Source organism: Tympanuchus pallidicinctus, unplaced genomic scaffold (assembly GCF_026119805.1).
Source record: "Tympanuchus pallidicinctus isolate F22 unplaced genomic scaffold, pur_lepc_1.0 scaffold8, whole genome shotgun sequence".
Classification (NCBI taxonomy): Eukaryota; Metazoa; Chordata; class Aves; order Galliformes; family Phasianidae; genus Tympanuchus; species Tympanuchus pallidicinctus.
This window is the reverse complement of record NW_026294802.1, coordinates 7,570,072-7,594,351: the sequence shown is the minus strand read 5'-3', so window position 1 is coordinate 7,594,351 and position 24,280 is coordinate 7,570,072. Positions and strand designations below refer to the sequence as shown.

Below are 24,280 nucleotides of genomic sequence, written 5' to 3'. Positions count from 1 at the left end.
AACATTTATTATACCTTAATATCAGTAACTTACTACACTTAATGTCTGGTAATGACAGGGAGAGAAGATGCTTCACCTGCCAGATGAGTTTTCAAATACTTTTTTTGAAGACTGAAAATCAACTTCTTGGCTCATAGGTTATTTTCTACTTTGTGTGAAATGATCAGAATGTTCCCTCACACAAAGAAGCTACTGAATAGAAAAATAATTGTAACAAAGCCACAATAAAATGCACATAGGAAGTGTGCTACTGAAGAGAACTCAGCAAGAAAGTCCAACAGCCTCAAACAGAGGGCAGAAATTTTCCTGTTAAATTATTACCAGGACAAGAGCAAAAAATTAATGACTAACAATTTTATTTTATTTTTTTTTTTAATTTTCTGCCAGCTACTGGACTGCACCATCTGAAGAAACTGAAGTTTAAGTCATATATTGCTCAGAGTGGCTGGAAATGGTGCCCTGAATTACCTACTGTATTGCCTTCTGAGCACTGAAGTAAGAGCCTTTCACAAATGAATCTTGCAGGGAAACAGCATGGATTTCTATTACCTTAGAAAGGCAACTCATAGTTAGGAGTACACTGAAATTTATCAAAGTCAGCCACGGCACTGAATCATTACTCGTTGCTCACAGAAATGGAAAACCTATCTTAAGTGCCTTATACATCAACAGTCTTTTGACAAGCTGAAAAGCTCTCACAAGTCTTGTACCGACCAGCATGCACTAGCCGTAACCAGGCATGCATAAGAGCATGGGACACAGCAAATTTCCAAGCTTCACAATTTCCCTGCACATGATAACTAGTACTACTTGCATAAAGCTACCTTCTGGCATTCTGTATCAGTGAATATATTTATATACTGTTATTTGTGTCCAGAGCATCCCTCATCTGGGTAGCTAATTCTCCTTGAGACTCAACACCCACGCATGCATACTGCATTCTGTTGTGCAGGACCTACAACAACTCCAATTTAATTGAATGAACTTAAACCTTTCTCTGACGGGAGTTCAGACCTGCTGCCTGGTGCAAGTTACCTGCTGTGACACCAAGATGTCTGCTTCTGCACACAGCACCCCTAACTTCCTCCTCTCAGGAATTAAGCCATTAAGGGCTGCACTTGCACAGCCAGCACTCTCCTTTCCTCCTCGTAAACTTGCCTGCTCAGATATCCTGCCCCAATTCAGTCTACATCATGCACAATCAGAGACAAGAGACTTTCACATACCATGTCCCCAGCATATGTATCACACAGATGTGGAGTTTTACCATGAACAAGAGAAAAAATAACATCTACTCTTTCTCAATGGCCAGCAGATTTGTGCAGTTTTCTTCTATTTCTAGAGAAGGCATGCATAAAATGCAGATAAAGGGATTACTGTAAAAAAATTACTGCCAAGTATCTTGCAGAAATACAAAACCTGTTGCCAGCCTAAGAGAGGTGATAGAAACACTGATGTATCCTGAAGTTGATCTGCAATGCACACAATATTGTCCATGTACAAGTCCAGCCACAATCCACTGGAAGCAGCATGGTTGCTTTTTTTTTTTGAGACACACTGTTTCATTACAGTTCCACAAAAAAGTAATGAATCCTTTGCATCTAGGATAACCTGATCTTTCTATTTTTTATTTTTTAAAGTCTCTGTCTTCTTTGGTAGCATTAGGTTAAGGTTATTCTCTATCACGAGATGAGATTTGATTCTCCTTTTAGTGCTGCTGACAGAAAGAAGCTGACAGAGGCTGACAGGGATACAGACAGATAGAAGACTGGAGATATTCCAGACACTCTGGAATACATCAGCTTGTATCTGCCCACTGTGGATAACCGTGCATTAATTTCACAAATAAGCACTCTCTTGCAATGTAATGAAAAGATGACAACCTATTTCAAGCCAGAGGCAAGTCAGATAAATAGGAGCCCAAATCCATTCTATTCAGCAAACGCGACAGCTCTGCAACTGAAAGACTATAAGCCATAAAGTTATTTTTGCATTCTTTGCTGCTTGTCAAAATATGCACTGCCCGAGAAAGCACAAAGTGAAATGTCTTCTCTACCTTTTGCATCTGATATCAGAACTCAAATCTTGCAGCACATCCTAACTCTAACCTCCACATCCACATTTGGTAGAAGACACCTGGAAGTTTGAATATATTCCATAAACAACAAAGAAAAAGTCATTCTTTGCACAGAAACGGTATGTTCTGCATTTGGATTATCACAATTGGCAATGATAGATGGTACTTTAACGGGACAAAGCAGCTATTGAAGAATTTGATTTCAAAATGGCTTTACAATGAGGACAGAATTCATTAACACCTCTCTAGTACTGTTCTAATCAGTCCCTCCAGGCTTCTTTCTCACAGAATCCATGCAATTGTTTAGCCTTCTGGGCTAGTGCCCACTTGTCAGAAACTGCTTTTAGAAAGCTGTCATGTCTGAAGTCATTCTTAGATGGACTTCACTAGCTTGAAAATGAAGGATTGGAGTTAAGGCAGGCGAGGGGACACAGCAATGGGACTAACTCAGAACCCCACCTTAGGGTGCGCACAACAAGAGAACTTGCATTTCCCCAGATAATGAAAAACCACTGCTGCCCCTTTCTCACATTTTGCTATCTTCTCCTGAGATCTGTTCTCCACTCAACAACCCAGAGCAGTGCTAGCACTCTCCCTTCCTCTTACAAAGCCCACTTTCCCTGTTCTGCATTCATACACTGGAATGTAACGTGCACATAGAGTGAGCAAGATAGTCTTCCCTCCGGTTCTAGCTTTTCTCCATCTCTCAAGAGAAGCTTCTCTTAACTCACACACTCTGCTCAGTTTTGCATTTTTCTTGCTCTGACAGCTCCTTATGCTTATCATATTTTCTGTGGTGTAGAAAAAAAAAAAAAAATCTAAAACAAGCACGATGAAAAACATGAGCAGAGGAAAAATTTCACTGAATCAAAAACCAGCTTGCAATGAGATTCACACAGGATTTTATAGAAGTGACAAATGCTAACACAGAGACTGCCTTTTCTAGTTTATCTTGCTGAATTCAGTACTCACATTTGCAAATCATTTCACTGTGACTCCTATAAAATGTCTGAGAAACCAACTTTGACAGTGTATTTTCACTGCCAGTTAGCTAGATAGTTCAGAATGAGTCTGTGGAAGTTTACACTCACAGGAGAGTAAACAAGTTACAGACATTAGTATCTACAGACATTACTGTAGCCAAGAGAAAAGGTCTCTTTTTCCACAAAAGTGGAAAAATATCCAACTGTGTTTATGGCAGCATTATGTCTGTGAACAAAATCCCCAACAACTCCCTCCCTGCTCCAAAAAAAAAAAACTAGAAAACATCTGACCACGTTAATGCTCATGTATCAGTCTCACCATTAACGAGGAGTTAACAGAAGAAACAATCAACATTAGAACTGCTGAGTAACTGTTCCACCTTGTAACACTGTAACGCAACGGTAAGCACAGCAACATAGTAGTAAAGTCCCAGGCTGTAGCAGGTGAGGATATGCTCAAACAGGGCAGCAGTGGACATAGAAGTTAAGGAAAGAATCTGCTTACCCTTAGAACACTTGAGGTACACAGAGATCTCCAGCAAGATCCCCTTGCCTCCACTGCCAACCCTTACCTGAGATCTGTGAAGGGATGGATCCTGGCTCCAGCCCTTCAGGTCACTCAGGTGCACTGCATGTAGCTGAGCTCCAAGGGTTGCCCTGACTTCCCACCAGGTGCTCAATCACTGCTTCAGGCCGTGACTCAGCATTTCCACTACACCCCTGTAAGACAAGCACACTCACTAAAGACTTTCTTTCCTTACCAGGAGACTTTTATCACATCAAATCCTGGTATAATAAACGTTTAGTTTTTACTTAATATTCGGACATCTCTCATTTATTTGCAATCCAGGCAATCCATGTCTTTTCCTTAGTTTAATTCTGAAGGCAAATGGCATTGCTCACCACTGAGCTCTACTTTCGAAGCAGAATAAGCAGCCTTTCAATCTGTCAGGTCCCTCCCTTTCAGGTTGCCTCCTCTTAAAACAAAAGAAATTCATACTTCAAACGTTCCTAGTCGCCTGAACCATCTCAGTACGCTACATGAGGAAAGAAACTCTCTTCTGCATGAAGGTAAGTTTTCTGCCACTCTACTGTGCTGAAATAGCTTGGCAGAGGACCTTGTGACTGCTACAGCTGCTGCAGTCACCTTTTCTCTCTCTGCACCCACAGGTCAGTGGATGGAGGCTAGCAGGAAGCAGCAGCCTTCCTGTTCAGCTCCAGCTCGCAGTCAGTCCCCCGCTTCTGCATCACCGTCTTTGCTGCTCGCTGCTAAGTAGTGTTTGCCTCCAAGCACCGCAAAAAGAAAGTCAACATGTTTTCTACCACAGCAGAACACAGGAGTGTGAAAAATAAGAGGTGTTTGTAGCCGACATTTAAATTGTTAACCATCAATTTTGGGTGTTTTTCATCAAACTTAATCTCTTATTCCACATTCCTCCAGACCTTGGTGCTGCAATTACTATTAGTTGTATTCATTCCCCTTGGTATTACTGTGGTAGTCACGAGGATCACACAGATGGAATTCTAACACAATTCACTGTATTTACATTTATGAATTTTAAAACTTCTGCCAAGACTGTCAAAGGCTAAAAATTAAAAAGGGGGCATGGGGAACTTTTTATACATATCTACTAATTATACATATCTACTAATGGCTCTGGGCAGCCTGGTCTGCTGGTCGGCAACCCTGCTTGTAGCAGGGGGGGTTGAAACTAAATGATCATTGTGGTCCTTTTCAACCCAGGCCATTCTACGATTCTAATTTGAATTTTTATGACTCTAATTTAAGAATGCAATTTTGTTCTAGAAAGGTAACTACCACAGACTCGCAACAAATGAGAATCCCATACAGAGGTGAACTGAAACTACTGTGCATCCACCAGACTATTGCTCCACATATGTTAGCACTGAAGACAAGTCATATTTGTGATGGAAAGCCAGCAGCTAACAACTAGCTAATTACAATAATTGGATCTAAGAAGCAAATGCTAGCCAAGCAGGCCTCTTACACAGGCTGGGTCACATTAATTAAACTGACAAAACATAGTCTCTCCTGGACTACAGAACCCAGTCTGCTCTCTCCTTGCCAGAGCACACAATTCATTAGACTGCCTAGAAAAGATAAACAGCACCTATTCAAAAGCTCATGTTATCAATCCACAAAAATCATCTGCTATACTCTTTACAATATTCAACCATTAAACTGTTATGACATGGTGCACATGCTTTCTACTAGCTGGCTAGAGAATGTAAGACAGTTGAAACTGTCAGTTGAAACTAGAGTATATTTGTGTTAAGTGTGGCTATGATCCAATAAAGGAGCTGAGGCATCGTGTTCTTCTCTTAAACAGATATCAAAATTATAAAACAAAACAAAAACAACACAAAACAGGTATAAGTAATTTGCCCGTAGTTTTGGAAAACAGTCACAAATAGAAACTGCCATAGAAACCACGTTTTCCTGGATGGCATTTAATGTTCAGCTCAGCAGCTCAGATTGCCTACCAACTCCAGCAGCACCATGAAAAATGAAATAACTTCCAAGGTAGGACTGGCTCCGCGCCATGCATTGTACAAAGAGCTTGGAAGGTTTTAAAAACAAATAAATAAGCAAGATAGAAGACACGTGGTGATGGAATAGTGGTAAAGAAAGGTCTGCTTCAGAAAATCGGAGAAAATGCAGAAAGATTTTCATTTCATTCAGTCAGACTTTAGCTGATTAAACCAAAGAACTACTGATCACATAAAACCTGCTGCAAGATCTATAACCTGTGACTGCTCAATCTAGAGACTGAGACGAGTTATATCAATTTCTAACTACTGGCAAAAGCTTAAGATCAGTCACAATTATTTATTATCACTAACAAATAGTATTCTAGTCAAATTACGAGAATACTGAGAGAAATCATTTCTGAAAACTACTTCAGATGATGCTAAAGACCCCAATTGAAATCCACATTACATAAAGTTGTAGAGAAGGTTTGGCCTAATAAGACTTAATGAGTAAATTTACGATACCGGTTCAAAGGCTGAGGCCACAAGCACACAGATCTTCCAGATACCTACATACATACTACCAACTTCTTCAAGTCATAGTCATGTTTTATTTCACGTTGATTTGACAGTGCTTTTCAAGCATTATTAGTAAGTAACTTGCGCCAGAGAGGGAAGGCAACTAGGCCCTCTATATCTACCCTCAAAAACAATCCTGTTATCCAAAATAAAGTGGATATGAAATGCCGATCGGACACAACGTAACTGCATTTGAGAAGTATTTCCAACTTTGCAGCAGGTTTACCAACAACTTTACTACTGGCTATGCTGTCTGAGAGGCCTCACTACACAACAGTGAGGATATTACTGCTGACGTCCCCCTTCTTTCAGTAAGAAAAAACCATCTTAGCAACCTCATCATGCAGCAGAGTTTTAATCAGTAAGTACATACTGTTCACTAACAAACTTGCCTCCAAGGTGCAAGATTTTAAAGAAAGCTGGTAACTCTCACGTAGAAATTCCATCTCCCTTTCATAGTAGATGTTGTGCAAGTATAGTGGGACAGTATCTCTCTTGATATGAAACTTAGGAGAACGAACACTTCCTTCAGTGCCCAAAGACACTCGTATGATCTCAACTACAGTCCCGATAGCGTGGATAATTCGCTGTCACCAAGCACTACACCTGCATGGTACAAGAAGCTCCATGTTGAAGAGAGCTGGTTCTGTATTCTGAGCCTTTCTGTTGACAGGGGTTGGAATTCCTAAGGCAGGCTGACAGCTGGCAGTGCTGCTCCTCGACAACTCCTGCCTGCACAGACAGCACCTCTGGACAACGGAAGTGGGTTAAAATCTGACCAGACCATCATCTTTTTCCCTTTTGCCAGGGGCCACAATTATATAATGTCATCAGAAAGAACTGAGAAAGTCACTGCTGCCTATATATAAATATAAATATACACACACACACTAAAAGAGGTGGAGTAACAAGCCCAACACTTGCAACAAGGAGTTTAAACAGGAAAAAAAGGCATGCAATTCTGCATCAAGCAGCCTCATGTAACTTCAGAACTGGCCACAGGAGAGGAAATCAATTGCACAAATACAGATTTCATCATTTTGGAAAGATGCTGTGTGTAGGAGGATAGATGAGGATTGCACTGTAAGCCCCAAAAGCTCAAGAGCAACTGGAAGAAAAAGACATGTCGATTGTACACATACTGCTATGTTCTGTACTGGCTGTGATAAAGGAGCTGTGTACACACATAGAGATGTGTGAACAGATAAAAATTATGAAAATCATCTAAGACATCAGAAAACAAAATCCTGTAGCCAGGACTCTCATGTGGCCAAAGCTGCAGGGAAAGTATACCTAGTATACAAGAAGCCCATGGAGGACCTTCACATCATTGGCACACTGGGAAAACTACGGCACGTCAACACATTTCTATGAACTGTACACCCAGAAGCAACCCAGAGAAATCAAGTAAGATTGTTGCAAGTGAGCAACAGGAAAATTAAGGCCTCAAAGACTTAAGGTGTCAGATAGAGAGATCTCATTCAAATATAGAATAAAAACCAAACCAAACCTGAAGGGCACTGTGGTAATTTCATGGGACAAAGATGGCCTTAAAAAAACAAGGTGGGGAGGAGCAAGAATCAAGCCCACCACACTAGCACTATTCTACCAAACCACATTCTTTTTGTCACCTACTTCGTAAGGGGCTTGGAGCTCACCAGATGCCTTGCCGAGCTCATTAATCCTGAGGAAAACAAAGCCAGCAAAAGTGATGCTAATTTTCTTCAGCGTTAGTGGATCGATTTCAGAAGGCTGTACGTGGTGCTCACGTGGCACAGCACGGATCTGGCTGAGCGCACGGCAGGAGGCACACAAAATGGCCACGCGTGCCCCTCTCGGTGGCAGGGCACTGCCTGGTGCACCACAGCCACAGGGAGCAGCGTTCGGCATCCAGGAGTACCGTTCTGACAGGGCATTTCCACCGCACCGCTGCTCTTCAAGCAGGTTGTTCAGATTGAAACGTGCTACATAAAAATTCAAAAAGTGTCTCTGAGAAAAACCTGTAGGTTCTACGTAAGGCTGGACTTGAACTATCCATTTCAGACTGTGAAACCCTCTTTTATCTCTTTTGCAAGTACATACAAAATCCTATTCCCTCCTAAGCAAAATTCACCCTTAAATCTTTCATGCAACTTTTCTATTGGTGCGACAATTAATAAAACTGAGCTATAAACTTGTTAAAAAATAACAAAGCAAAGCAGAATAGGGGAGCTCTCTCATCTGGCCAACTGGATGCAACAAAAGAACTGCCTTTCCTGGCTACAACAAGCATCAAGAAAGATATTATTAGAACAGCATTAAAAGAGACACTTTGCAGTTCAACAACTACTACAAGTAGAAAAAGCCTAAGAGCTCAAGTACTAACACACATTCACAAAAATACAGCCACACACCTTGTATCCAACCAATTTGTGGATATCCACACAGGTAGAAAGCAATCCCTGAGACACCAAAGCTTTTCTAAATATACTCATCTAATAAGCAAGTTCTGTGTAATCAAACAAACTGCTACAGGACAGAGCTGTTAATCCCATTGCCTTCTGGGGGGGGAAAAAACTATCATCAGCAGGAATCTTTTTAACATCCCCACTAAACTCAAGTATTTCAAGGTTACATTCTAGCATTCAATCTGCCCTGCCAAGAGTGAACCATAGAAGCGTATGGAAGAAGATGAGGTCTGAATCACTGCTTTCCCTACACCTGGATCAACTACCTTCCACCACTCCTGAAATATATTTGCCTGTGCAACTGACAGAATCTACTAATGGGCACTTGTATAAGTTAGCTAAGAAAATCTTTCATGCTTCTGTCCCCAGCCATAAAGAAAACTGTGTAACTCAAAACGACCTCCTCTGTCACCATTTAAACACACTACTTCTGGCAGTAATAACCATGAGTCTGGAGAACAAACTATTTGCAGTCTTTTTTTGCATCAAATTTGACAATTCCCACTCCTTTAAAAAACAAAAACAACCCTCTGTTTTTCAGTCTTTCCCCAAAGATCTGATCTGCTAGACCTCACATCTCCCTTGCCACCCTCCTCTAGGTTCTCCCCAGCTACAGCATCTACTCGAAGCTGCAGCCCAAAGTCAGACAGCACGATGAGGTAAGGACTTTGCTTCTGCTGTGCAAAAAAACACCACATTTATCTTCTGAGATACACGCCTGCACAACATTGGCTGGACACAAAGCATCTCATACCCAAAGTTTAACCTGTTCTCACAATTAAATAGAACACCATTCACCAACCGTAAAGTTAAATCTGTCATTAAACACAAAAGCAACAAAACATAACTGAGGCCACACCGAAAACATATTCTCTAAACTACGAAAGCAATGAGAGAAAAAGAACATTGACTTTTCTTAGCGTACCAACAGGATTGCTTCATGAGAGCCCACCAGTTATTTCATTTCAGGTTTAGAGGTACCTTCTCATGCTAAATTTTCTTTTCCCTCTTAAATCTGTTTTGTCAGATTAAAGTTTCTGAATACACAATTAACATTTGCACCAGATCAACTCCAGCACTGCCACCTAGAAAGCCATCGGTTGCCCAAGAGCTCAGAGCCTCACTTCACAACTTTCAGTCATTTTTGTCTTCAAAAAGCACTTCAGGACACAAAGCTCCAAGTAAAGAAAATCCCATTTGAATTATTTAATAATGGTGTAAATAATCTCTAGCAACAAGAACAGAGCCTTTTCTTCCAGCTGTCACGCACACTACTGTATCAACAACCCTACACCACTCTAAAAGCCTTCCATCCAAACAATCTCTTGTCCTGAGAATCACAGGGTAAGAGCCAGGCTGCATGCTCTGGGTGCCAGTGCTTCCCCCAGGCAGAGAACGGTGAGCAGAAGAGGACACTTTCCCCCAGTTCACTTGCCCCTGCTCTTATCAAATCCTTATGCTCCTGCAAAGGACTTATTTCCTAAACATAATGTTCTTACATCTGCGTGTGAAACTACTCTTCCTAAACTTGGATTCAATGTAGAAAAAATGCCTTTGCAGTTACTACACTCTTACGTAACAGCTTCATTATCTGAAGAATTTTAGTATCAGCAGTTATGCTGCAAGGGCAGCTCTTGAAGCATTAGATTCATTATTCGATTCAAAACTGGCCACGAGTTGAATGATATGCCATAAACTGGTTTGTCACAACTCCAAGCCTTGAACTCGTTAGCAATACTGATGTAGTCTTAACCAACATTCGTTTATGATCTTGACACAGAACACCTCCTTTACCATAGGATTTCAGTGACACGTTTGCATTTGCCTGCTGTAAGGTCTAGCAAAGATTCTCCTTGTCCGCCCTCCTCTTACACCTACAAACAGCACAGAATGGAAGGTTTTCCTCCTGGAAATCAGGACTGCATTTCCTTAAAGATTGCAGAGGGAACTACGGAACCAAAGCCCTTCTAGGTGCCTCCTCTAAATACGTGAAGTTGTGCTCCTTGACGCGCTTTCACAGCGAGGTTACTTTTAAAGCCTAGATTTACATTCTCTTGAGGGGAAACAGAACACCAAAACACACACTTACATGAGTCAGATATAAGTACTTCAGAATTTTCTGACTTATGTCACCTTGCATCTGTATTATGGTTACGCTGACTTGTTTTTGTATTAAGAATAGTTTTCACTTCAACTTGATCAGCAATTATTTGCTCTTAAGCTTTATTAAAACTGGTTTTAGATGGCGTAATATATATACTGCAAACAAAGGGTAATTACCTAAGACTTGAGGAAGAGCTAGCTAACTGACGAACAAAACCACATCAAAAAATAAAAGCTCTAGCGCCAGCTCTGCCTCAGACCTGCGTGCTTCATTATTTCCAATGTATAGAAAGCAAAAACTTGAACAAAATACATTAACAACACCACACACTCCTTAATTGTGCATTTATGCACCCATACTTGAGAGGTACTGAGCCCTCCAGCTGGCACGCGTGCCAGGCAGCAGGCTGCTTCACTTTCTTTCTCATACAGAGATGTAACATACAGTAGGGAAAAACAAAAAAACACACACACACAAAAACAACCAAAACAAAACCAAAACCAACAAAAAACCTCACTGCGTAATTTTGCATTTGAAGTGAAATCTAATGTCCCACACAAGCAATTTTGAAGTTCAAGTGACATCTCTTCTGGTATGAAACAGAGATTTGAATAATTCCTTTATCATGTCACTGTTTTCCTCTCTTCTCTCCCATGCACCGCAGTTTATTTACCCCACTCAGCTGTATTACAGTAACTGATTCCAGGACCACAAAATAAACCAGTTACTCTAACGATTCCACTGATATTTACATTATTTTTTATGGTGCAAACAACACAGCAATTCACTTCCAGGTAGAGCTGCACCAGCACGATCAGGGCAATAAAAGCCAGTGAGATGCTTTCTAAACTCGTTTTGCTTCTGAAAGAAAGCATCTGTCCAGTCTTTAGGTATTTAGGTTTCCCAATCAGCAAAGAGTTTCTCCTTACTCAGGAAAGTTAAGAGTGCACTCACATTACACAAAGCATTTAATCATCTTGCTGTTGAGGTGCAAAATACGAGCACAGTGCTGAGCTTTGCCTTCCTTCAGCAAGGTGAGCAGGTAGCTTCTAAAGACGGGCAAGTCTTAGTTCTCAACAGCATCAACAGGGAAGCCTCCTTCCCTTTTCTCCTCCCTAGCCACCTACTCAGCATGAGCCCTAATGCTTGCCAAACTTCTCAGCACACGAATTCCATGCCATACCACAATGCTATTAATACAGAAAAGGCATTATTATCCAATGAGCTAGAGCCAAATGGGACCTCTAGGTGAGTCGAGGCCCAAGGGCTGCTCACCTCTCCAAGCAGAGGTAGGGGCAGAAAACAGGCTGTCCCAGGGCAGCAGTGCTGCTCAGGGCTCAGAGAGCTGTACGGATCACACAAACCCAGCTCGGGAAGGCTGAGCTGAAGCGGCCTTCAGCGACCAAAGCCCTGGACGAAGAAGCATAGTCTCCAGCAGCTGTATTTACCTCTAAAACAGACTTGATGTACAATATGTGGCAAATAGGTGAGACTTCGGTGCCTACAGCGTTCAGAACTGCAGAACAGCCAGTGTTGCTGCTGGACATCGTAACCCACCTCCCGAGAACGCTTCAGAAGCGCCAGCGTCTCCAGCTTCAACCTCCGCGGAACAGGCAGCGCTGCTCCGTGCGGGGTTGGGAAGTGAAGCGAGGTGCCCCGCAGCACAGGAAGCCCGTCACAGGGCCGCAGATGGGGGCCCGCCGCCCCCAGCACCCACACGGCCGCTGTCCGTTGGCGTTTCTTAACGCTCCTCGTGCACAAATCGCGACGCAGGCCAACAACAAACCCCACCGAACCCAATTTTTTCAAGTGTTTCAGAACCGCTCGGGCCAAGCGACTACAGAACAGCTCCACGAACGCCGTGCCCTCGGTAACTCGCGGTGTGACAGCACGGGGAGCGGTGCCCCCGCCGCCCTTCTCCAAGCCGGCCGGCCGGGCGGGCGATGCCCCCACCGAGGGCCAGGGAAAGCCCCATCCCGCCACCCCCGCTCCGGCAGCCAGCCCCAGCCGGAGCGCTCGGTGCCGAGCCTCTCCGCCCCTAGACCGCCGCGCTCTGCCCGCCAGCGGAGAGGAGGGGGAGGGCCGGGGCCTCCCCAGAGCGGGGATCCCCTCCGCCGCCGTACGGGCCGCGGCCGCCGGCTCCGGCGAGGCGGGAGGGGGCGGGGACCCGCGGCAGCCGCCGCTCGGCCTTACCTCCTCCGGGATGGCCGGGTCGCCGCCACCGCTCCCGGCATAGCAGGCGCCCAGCACGGGCGGCGGCGGCTCGGGCTCCGCGTCCCCGTTGAAGAGCGAGGCCCCCTCGGCGCTGCCGCCGCTGCTCAGCGCCGCCATCTTGGATCGAAGCGCAGGGGCGAGGGAGGGGGAGGGGGGATCCGCGTCCCCGCCGCCGGGACGCCCCCAGCCGCGACCCGTAGTGGGAGGGGGAGGGGGGCGAGCGCAGATCCCGGCCGGCTCCCGGCGGCCCGCGCCACCGCACGTCACGCCCGGCCCGTGACGTCACCCAGAATCGCCGCCGCGCTCGCCGCGCCTGCGCCGCGGCGTCACCGGGAAACACCCTGACGTCACGGCGCGACCGCCCGTCGCCCTGGGAACTCGGACGTGGGCTCGCGGCCCGCCTCCCGCCCCAACGCCGCCGCAGCGCCCCCTAGCGGCGGGTGCTGCACAGCGCCCAACGACGGCCGTGCGGAGATGCCGCCGTCGGCAGCCCCGGCGCTTCCTTCTCCGTGAGCAAAGCAACAGTTGCGCCGGTACACCCGCTGCTGGATGAAAAGGCACGTTTTCGCCCGATAAAGTTGTGCCTGCCGTTGTTAAAGTGAAAATGATTGGTTTTCAAATTGATTAAAAATATCTTCAGCGCCATATTTGGGTCTTGACCTGCCACCTCCTCACGCTTTATCTACCGCGCGTTAAGTGAGGGAGGCTCTGGCTGCGAGGCCGCGGCCTGCGAGTGCCCTGAGCCGCTCCTGTCCTCTGCTACCAACGATGGAGGAGCAGGGATGGCAGGTGGTGTGCGGGGAGACGCCTCTGCCTGCAGCCCAGCATCCAGCTGAGGAGCCGGGGCCGGCAGGCAGTGCTGTGCCCAGCAGCTGCTCCCGAAGTGGCGGTGGGAGTGCAAGGACCCTTCCCCAAAAATGGCAGTGCTCCGAAGCAGAAAATGGAGCTCACATCTTATTACTGCGTGCCACAGCCATCACATACTGCTTCTGAAAGCTCCACCAGGTGTTTCAAGTTGCTCTCTTGGTGAAAATGTCTTTATGATAATACCGGACCGACGGTTCCAAGACAGAAGGACAGCATCAGAGCTTGTAAAGAGCTTGTTATATCACAAGCCGATACAGTTTATGGTAGTCAATTACTGCTCAAACTGGGAACACACAAATGCAAACACCCTTATCTTTGTTTTGCTTCAGCTGTGAACATTTAAGCATACAACCAGTGAGGGTAATAATCTTGATGAGAGATGTGAGGTTTATATTTCACCTTTCACACTGTGGCTACCAGTGTGTTAAAGCATTTACAATTGAATTTAATAGTGGCAGTAGTGTAGACTGGTCAATAAATGCAGCATTCATGTAATGTGTGGACACAGCAAAAACACCACGGAGTCTACGATACTCAATGTCTTGAAGAGGAGGCAAGAATTTAATGGTGGATCTTTCCTACACAGACCTACCCAATACTGAACCTCCTGAACACAAATGAGAAATAAAATAATCCAGGTAACACTTAATAAAGGAGCCTAGGATTTCTTACGACACACGGCCAGCCATACAGTCACCAAAAAGACTGCACAAATCTGTAAGAACCAAATGTATGACCTAAGCAGCTTACCAAGTTGAGAAGTTTCTCTCAGGTACACGCATTACTGAGCAGGGTAATTATCAGCACTTCTTGCTACTAGATGAGAGCAGTGGCAGTGAAAAGCATGCACATACTCAGGAAAATAACACATGCTGAGATCACATTTCCTCAGGACAATTCATGGAAAAAAGGCAAAGGTAATATGAAGTGGTTCTCACAGTACACGTCTTGCTAACGTTATTGGAAAAGCTAACAGACTAATCTGGGTTAACCAACAAATGAAGTGCTGTTGTTTCAGTGAAATTTATACTGAGGAATAATTTAGGCTTGATGTGTATGACACTCATATCCCTTGGTTTCCTCCTCAAAAACAGTTCATGTCCAAGGGAGCATAACTAACAGTACAATTCTTAGGCTACTATCAACCTGTATCTTTACCTGTGCTTTTAGGAATCTTGCGTCCTTTCATTCTTGAGCTTCTGATTTATTTTTTTTCCCCCAGAAGATTTGCTTTCATATAGAACACATCTGCTAAACTTTGTTGTAGGATTTGATGTTCTAAACCCTGGTATCGAAAGTTGATTTCCAAAACTAGGACCAGGGCAAAGAGTTACTACCAAAATTTCTACTTTTTCTATGCTTTCCTTCGTTTGGTGGAACCCATTTCTGATGGTAAATAGAATTTCTTACACTTTTACATGATGGAACCTTTCATCTCTATGCTTAATCCACCATGAAGAAGGAAAAATCATTTTGAACTGTGACTATCTCTTGTTGATAGGAAGTCCTATCTGATGAGAACTGATACCATCTAAATCTTTTACCTGGACTAGTTTTTGTTGTCTACATAGATCCAAATCAAACTCATTACGGATCTAAAAAACTATTTGCTATCAAATTCACTGAGGGCTCTGTCTAGTTGATTTCTACAATGCAGTGTAGCCTGTTTATCTAGTGTTGCAACAAGTAATTCTTACTTGCAAATGCAAAACCTGCCACCTCCCATCAATTCTGTAGTTAAGCATTGACATTTAATCATATTCAGAATTATTTGGTTTGGATCAGAAAAAAAAAAAAAAAAAAAAAGGTCTGTTCAAAGACTGTTCAGCTGCCTTGCCCTCCAGAACATCTTTCTGATCTAATCAACAGCTGAACCTCCAGAAAAGAATGTTTCAGTGAGTCAGGGAAAAATCAGTTGGTTATCTGGCAGCAGCCTTCTCCTTGGGAGCATTTGAACACATCGTTATCTTTTCCCTTGGGAACACATTACTTTTAGTGAGATGCCCCAAAAGAAGAATAACCAAAAGGGTTATTAGATGAAACCTCGTCCTGATCTTATTTGTCATTTGCTTTTCATGGAGGACAGTATGTCAAAAACAGACAAAACAACAGCAACAACAAAGAAAAAAAAAGAAAAAAAATACAGATGTTGATGGAAGACAAATACTAATGATAACAGTTATGTTCCCTGTAACCTGGGCCAGGAAATGTGAAACAGAACATTCACTGCCCACAGTTCCGCTGTTACCTCATTACTGTTGAGGGCAACGTATGCTTAATGAACGAGAATGTTGAAAAGATTTACTGAGGAAAAAACCTCAATTTTTGTTCAATTACCTTTAGCACCCTTTTAAACATACTTTGCTATTGCTATATTTTAAGATATTTTGTGCATCTTTCGGTATTTCAAGAGAATTCTGTCTGATTGCTCCAAGATTAGGCAACTGAGAATGCACAGCTGATGTTTTTACTATTTCTGTACAGACAGTATGTATTTTTCCCTTTGGTAGCCTCTTGCAAGCTTTTGGGACATTTCCCATTCCACAGCCCAGCTGGACCTCAAACTTTCATATCTTCAGTGAAAAATCAGATTATATTCAGATGGTGATTTAAATTTGGCAGCTGAACAATCTCATTGGTGTCTTTTTTTGGTTCTTCGCCTTTGCATGAAATACATGAGCTGAAATGATGAGTGGAAATGGAGGGAAAAAAGGTAGGGAGAAACAGAGGAAAATATCAATCCACAAGGTTCTTAACTCAGTCTGCATCCTACTATTGAAAGCAATGTTGATATAACAAATTTTCTTTCATGTAATAATATTGGACATATTTACATAGTTTTCATCTGACTCTAGCGTATTTTCTTTTAGAGTCATTACACTTTGCTTTGAAGCCAGTGTGTGAGAGGGCCTGGGGCATGGGACAGGTGGGAGGACTGGGGCAATGGAGTGACTTTGCATGCAGGTCTCTTTCATATCCTGCTCAGCACTGCAAGAGCAAAATGATAGCCTGCTTCCTTCCTCATCTTAGTGCCAACATTAGGGTCCAGAATTGCATGTACCTCAGTGTTCTGCCTTTCTCTCTGCTGGCCTACTGCCCTTGCTTGCATACGGGCACGAGGAGCTGAGAAAACGACACATTTTGTTGAACAGCAGCATAACTACTGATGGGTGCAGCACAGGAGGAATCATCACGGGAGGAGCCCTGAAATCACTGCTACGAGAACAGAAGTAGCAGTCAGTGAAAATGGAGACGGAAGGATGGGACAAAAGATCAGATGGAGGGAGAATGAGGATGAAATAGACACCAGAGGAGATGCTGCCCTCCTAGGAAACACGGGAATAGGGAACGGTGATTTTCCTGCCTGACATAATTTACTGAAGCCAGGACCAAATCTCGAGTTTGAGAGAATTAGTCAAGACCACCCCGTTAGCTTTGAATCTCTTACCATTTCTTCAGTGTATTCAGCTCCTTCAGATATCTGATTTCTGAATCCTTTGTGTTGGACAGCGATAAGCTGATCAGCTTTAAAGACTAAATAGACTTAGATTCCTAGCGTTATTATTCCAGTGTGAACAATCACATTTCATAACCTAAAACCATCCCATTTAGGCATAAAAGAAGCTAATGTGATTGAGCGAGTTCCAAGAAAGGGAAGAAAAGAATCCCATGTCAAGCAAGTTATTTTGCTCTTCAGAAAATGACTATTCAATCATGTTCCAGCCTTAAGATAATGCGCAGGCTAGCTGAGTACTTCCAGCCTGAATAGCTGCTGTAATTTGATTCTGCAGTGCCTTACAGACAAGTTGGTAACTCTACATCTTTTATCTAATAACAGTTTAGTTAGCACATGCACCTGCTCACTCAGTTTTGGTGTCTAGCATCTTCCCTGAGATGAAAAAAAGGCCATTAGGATTTGTACAAGCCCAGAGTAAGGAAACTTTGAGAGCCTGAAAAGGCAGAATCAATCATTTGAATCAAATATAGAGAGCAAAGCTTTGACGGGGGACGGTGAAAATATGTTGACCTACCAGTAGGAATTTCTGTAATACTGCTATCAGAGATACTGGGAATGTGGGTTTTACAGCAAGCTCTCCCAGCTCAGCTGGAAAGGGAGAACTTCTCTTTGGCTGCTATGTGGTTGTTAAAGCAGCAGTTTGGATACTGCCTTTACTATTTCTGGGGGAGGAAAGGCAGCATTTCTCTTCCAGTTCATCATTTCTTCTGGATGGCTCACTAACCCTCTCTCCACATCGTGTTTTATAATCAGAATCTTCTGGACTATTAAGTTGCTGCATAAAAATGGCAAACCAAGTAGACTCTTCCATCTATCAAGGAGTAAATATAGATTTTTTTCTAGGAAAAAAAACACCAAGAACAAAACCAAAAAGACCCACGAATCAATGCTAATGTGAAGTTTTCTTCCTCCTTTTTTCTTTCCTTTCTATTTTTATCAGTTTAATTGCTGAACTTTTCCCAGTTGTTGTTCCTTGCCTGCCCACTTTGGTGCTACAGACTTAAAGAAGCAATATACACACCCCCAAAGGCAGATTTTTCAGGGAAATCTCACTGTCTTTAACAAGCTCTAAATTTCAGAGCATGAATGGGAAGCACAGTGAGGGAAGAGCCACACTGCATCAGCAGGTTGTTTCTTCTGCAGAATCTCTCCATCTTCCCCCATAGAATACCAGCAGAAATCCAGGGTTCAGGACATGTTTGTGCCATAGCACGCCACCACAAGTTGAGATTTCCTCAACACATTGCAAAGCCTTTGCTAGAAAGGTGAAACAACCTAGCATTGTTCTATCTTTGCTGTTCCCAATCCTGGCTTTATGCTTTCAGCTTTTCTAGGGCAACACCCCACATTGTTGGAGTTTTATTGTTCATCTCAGAAGGTCGAACAAGACAGGCAGTCCTTTTAAAAAGAGTGCTTACATTGGAATATACATGTACACATCTTCAGTACTTACACAGAAATTTCTTGTGCTGACAGAATATCGCAGTTAATAACTCATGTTTGTCTTTTTATCCTCAGTACCACTGGAAAACTACAAGCCTCAAAGACATTTAGGTTCTCTTAAAGAAGCAAGTTGCCTTCCAAGCTTGTGGGAATTAGGGCAGTCTCTGAACTGCATTGCTGTATGCTCGTCATTGCTCTGAGTGTGTACTTGTCCAAAAGCAAAAATTCCAGTGCAGCATTCAATGACTTCTTGAAGTTTTTAATGCTATGGATTGCATAAAGCTTGTGGTTATGCTAAAGGCCATAGGGCACAATTATTCCTTTTTAATATGACCTGACTTCTGTTTCTGGAAGACACATTTCCTTTGGAATAGGAGCACAAATTCTGCTACTCTCTCTGGGCGACTTCTGCAAAGGTCCAGTTTAGATCTTCCTTTTATTTCTAAGCGGTTTGCCTGCCTACTCAATACCCTACTCATTATCCTCAGAGGGCATTAATGTTTATTAATAAACCCAATGATACTATCAAACAATTTGAGTTTACAGATATACAGACATCACTTTGGCTGTATTGGAGTCAGGCAATGGAGTAGGATTTTGGTAAACATCACAGTATATATAAAAAAGTGATCAAGTGCAAAACCAAAGGAAAAAAACAAAACAAAATAAAGAGAGGCCGCAGAGTGTTACTTTCTAGCTGTCAATAATAACTGTGATATTTCATAGCCCGATTAATTATTTGTGGTACATGCTATTAATTTTAAAAGTGTTTGTGAAGTTTAGAGCTTGTCAACAATGCTTACTGCTGTCAGTTGCACCAAAACAGACAGAGGCTAGAAATCCAAGAAGGAATACACAACACCTCACACATAGCCTGTGTATCAACAGCATCCCATCCATTCATTACATTCTGTCCAGGTGATTTCTACACTGCCTCAGTCACTGCCTCTCTGATATGAGTGTAACAGCTTAATAGTGCTTGAGGTTGGAGTCTTTATATAGATTCTCCTGTGCCTACAAAGTAGACACACTGCTTAATAACATCAGATGAAACAGCAGCCTCACCTCAATTTCTTAAATAGAAAGTCAGCATAAACTCTAGACTCCCAGAAATCCCTGTATGTAAATATGCACGTTCTCCATACTCGTAAATATGCACGTAAATATGCATGTTCTCCATACTCCATGCAGTCCCATATAGAACGCACACGCTTCCAGCACTGGGATGACCTCAGTCATTGATTGCTGCTCCCCCAAAAGCTTTCTGAGCAGCAGTTTGATGCTGCTTTGTCACACAAAGCCTCCTTCACGTAGTTATAGAAATTAGAATTGCTGCACTTTCTCTGTAATGATTGCTGATCATAAGAAGGATAGCATCACCTGGATGTCAGTACAGCTCTCTTCAGCTGTACAGTCTTAGAGTGGACTGGATTTTCTTTAAGACACCTACAATTCTCCATGGAAATCAGTGTATGGTACCTAGACAGCCTGATATGCTTCTGATTGACACTGAACATCACTGCAGAAACAGCTGTTTATTGCATTAATAGGCATGACAGACTCTCTAGAGAGATATTTCATCAGTCCTGTTTGGTATCAATCAAAAGCAAAAGGCAACTACAACTGTATGCTGGCATAGTATTTACCTTGCAGTTGTACAAAAGCAAGCACACCTTGTAGTAGTTAGAGATGCTGAGTATTCACATAGTTTCTAAAGTTAGGCCACATCTTTTGGAGCTTGAATCTGAAATAACATTGTAGACATCCACTTTTGAGCCTGGGCTCAATTGACCACATTCATTTTCATGCAGGCAAGACTGCACTGAAAATTCAGGAATGTGGTGCACTTCCAATTATGTATTGGAAATGATACACCATTGCACGTAGCAGTCTCATATTCTTCAGTCTTTCTGGATCTCAGCTGTTTTTTTGCCCCTAATGCCATTCAAAGATCTATTTACTGAAAGAGCCCATAAGACAAACATCAGCCTTGCAGAAACATCAACTGAAGTGCAAGAGACCCCCTGAACTCTATGAAATATTTACAGATAGCTTTAGGAGTGCTAGGATGAAGTAAAGTACTTTCAAGTGTAGGCAGGAAACATAATGGATATCAAAATGCTTTCGTAGCCCTTGGTGAGATTTGTTTTCACAGACCTAGCTACAGCATGAGAAAATGTATGAGATCATCCCATCTGCTGCCTCTTCTTCCAAGAGGGAAGTGGTCCCTGGGCTCTGTTTTGTAACACTTCACTCAGTCTAGCTCTGACTGCCTCCGATAAGAAAAACATAACCTACCTCTAGGGAACCTTCTCAGTTTTTCCAAATATCCAACCTTGTGGAGTTTTTAGCAGTATCCTACCCAGAACAGCTTAAGGTGGTATTTATAAAGATACTTCGGTGTCAAGATCATTATCCTGTTGATTTCATATTTAGCACCGTGCACAACCCTACGTAATTCCTCAGCCAGTATGCTGGTCATGGCCCTCAGGTTCTGCCTGTTGTAGTGTTCCTCACCAGTTAAGCACTAGAGCTGTGCTTTGCTCTTGCTGAGCCTTCATAAGTAAATTCTTTCTAATGTTTTCAAGTCTGTTCCTTCCCGTCTCCTCTTAAGACATGTTATTATTATATTGGAGGAAAACTGAAGAGGAGAATAAGAGTAAGATGTCCTTCATGCTGCCATGCTATTCCAGATGTGCAGGCGTGGAAAGATCCAATTAAAACATCCGGCCCATTTGCAGTATTTCATTCTCACCTCTAGAATTTATGATAATGCTTTTTTTTTTTTCCTCCACTTCTGCTTACTCTTACATTTCTAATATGTCTTATCTTAACAATATCATCATCAATTCTCTCACTGAAAATTCTCACTGAAAGAAAACCCTGAAAAGCACAGGGGCACAAAGTCCTACTGTGGCAAGACTAAGCTATTCTTTACACAGGGTTCTCCTGGGGTGAATTCCCATCCTAAAAGCAGCTTGCCATCGTGACACCATTGACTAAATGATCATTATTCTTATTTCACTCTCAAGGAAAAGTCTTATTATCAGAACCCTTGACTTTTCCACTGTGGTTTGGGCAGGTTAGGGAAATGCAGCTGCCTCTAGCAGAGGTTAAACAGGAAAGGTTTCTGCTCTCACATGTCTCAGTATCAAGATGACAGAGAGTCTCCTTGCAGGTTTTGTTGATTTGCTCCCAAGGGACTGCACAAACATCACAAATGAACAGCTATGCAGGAGAACTGACTTTAAAGGACCTAATCTGGCATCCTCATAGCACTGCTCTCTTTGCGTATTACCCCTTTTACTTCAAGAGAAAAAAATAATAATAATTAAAAAAAAAAACAACAAAAAAAACACAAAACCAAAAACAAAGCTTTTCCCTCATCAAAACAACCTTTAAGAATCGTGAAGCTTTTATAAAACATACAGATTACTGAATGTTGTGGGGTTATGTTTTGTTTGGTTTGCTTTCTTTTAAGAAAAAAGAAAAGATGCTAAAATGGCCTTCAAGAAGTGGAGGAATTTGTACACGTGCTTTAAAATTTCATAAGTATTTACAATTCAAGAAGAATTATTTTTAAACAGTGTGACCACATTAATTTACCACAGCTTATTTCAAGTGCTAACGATGCCATCAACTTCATCAACTCCCTCATGAAGAAGCTCTCTGAAAGAAAGCCTTGAAATGCAAAGAAACACAAGTCCTACTAAGAGCAGACTAAGCTGATCTTTACACGGGGTTCTCCTGGGGTAAATTCCCATCCTAAAAGCAGCTTACCATCATGACACCATTGACTAAGTGATCATTATTCTGAATTTACTCTTGAGGAAATGCTGTCAAGTAAGACAATACATTTGTCTTACTGTTAATAATTGTAACCACAGCACAACTTCGTAGCAGTCAGGTGCATTTCAGTAAAATTTGTGCATTGGTTCAGTGGGTAGAATGGACTCCACATTAGGAGAAACTGTCTTCAAGTTAGTACTTTCCTGAGCAGAGCGTGTGTCTGTATTTTAGCACACTACTGAGTGTAACAGAAAACACTGCTTTCGTTTGTTCCATAAAACATGTTGACTTCTGCTGTCTGCAGGACTTTCAAAACTAACAGACCCAGCAATAGCTGCACTCTCTGTAGGATATATAGCAACTGGATTGGTTCTTTTATAAAATAACTTTTGATTGTCGAGGAAGTTCTCAGCAGCTACAACTCTACTATAGACAGACTTTATAACTAGAGACAAACAGAGCACAATAAAATAAGGAAGTACAAAACCAGCTGTTACAGTTAAAAAATAAACAAAACCTTCAGTATTTATTTACATGATACAGAGGAGTACACTTAGTAGTATTTGGATACCTTGTTTTCTAATGCCAATACCTGTCTAAACTCAGTGCTGCTACTCCTGTCACAAACCAACTGCAGCTGAGGGAGCTAAGCTGGCATGTGAGATAGAGCACACATCATGCAATCATAGAAACACAGAACAGCCTGGGTTGGAAGGGACCTTAAAGCCCATCCAGTCCAACCCCATGCTGTGGGCAGTGCCACCACCCACCAGATCAGGCTGCCCGAGGACTCAGGGATGGGGTATCCACAGCTTCTCTGGGCAACCTGTTCCTGTGCCTCACCACCATCCCAGTAAAGAATTTCCTCCTAATATCTAACCTAAGCCTCCACTTTTAACTTAAAGCCTTTGCACATCCTCTGCCTGTTCTTGCTCACCTTTAATAGAGGGCAGCAGTGGCACTTAATTAACCTGTTCAGGATTCAGAAGAGGTTAGGGGTAGGGCTCTCATTTACTCCCTCAGAGATCACTCATCTGGATGAATTCCGTTCGAGAATTAAAATATCCATCTAAACGTTTGCCAAGGACAGTCAGCTCGTAACCTCAGGAAGAGTGAATTATGTAACAAAACATGGAGTTCAAATGGTGAAAAGAATAATTGCAAAGGGAAAATAAAAATAAAATTGAGCCTTATTATTAGTACATAAAACGGATATGACATATACTGACAGTTCTAAGTTAAGTTTTCTCATCCTTACTCCTCTGAGTATGGGCGAAACCCCACTTCCCCTCCTAAAAACACACACTGGGTTAATATCTGTCATGATGTATCAAAAATGAATTTCAATTTGTGGAAGTGCTGTGATTCACAAAAAATAGTCCTTTTCAGGGCAGTGTCTATTATTAAATAATAGAGTGATAGAAGCTAGCTAGGAAAGTGCCTATCTCTATCCCACTCATGGATAGTGGGATATAGACGAAGAAAACTGTTCTGCAACAGAATAGTTGCACTCCAGCAAGTAATGAGATTTTCTAATACTGGAACAAACTCAACAATGCTGAATCAACATTATTCTAATAGTCTGAGAAGAGGGGAAACAACCATTTTTTAAAAGATGAAATTCTAGATAATAAATACAGCAGAAGAAAAATTATCAACAGTTAGGCAGAGGAATTCTTTCTGTACTCACACAGCTTTTTCTTTTTAAAGTTCTGATCGTTCTTTAAAATGACTTCACTCTATCCACTGTGCTTTCATAAACACTGC

General features: G+C 42.5%; 1 protein-coding gene across 3 annotated transcripts in view; it reads right to left on the bottom strand.

The window, feature by feature from the left end:
* Positions 1 to 13,195, bottom strand: part of BRAF (B-Raf proto-oncogene, serine/threonine kinase) — an 81,557-nt gene extending 68,362 nt beyond the window's left edge. The window contains exon 1 of one of the 3 annotated variants that reach the window (XM_052667690.1): positions 12,877 to 13,195. In XM_052667690.1, the coding sequence (XP_052523650.1) occupies positions 12,877 to 13,014 (138 nt within the window). In that variant the 5' untranslated portion in view covers positions 13,015 to 13,195. Of the gene's footprint in view, positions 1 to 3,379; positions 3,504 to 12,876 lie in introns of those variants that run through there. The other 2 variants (XM_052667692.1, XM_052667691.1) reach the window with 2 other exon arrangements.
* Positions 13,196 to 24,280: the final 11,085 nt, after the last annotated feature.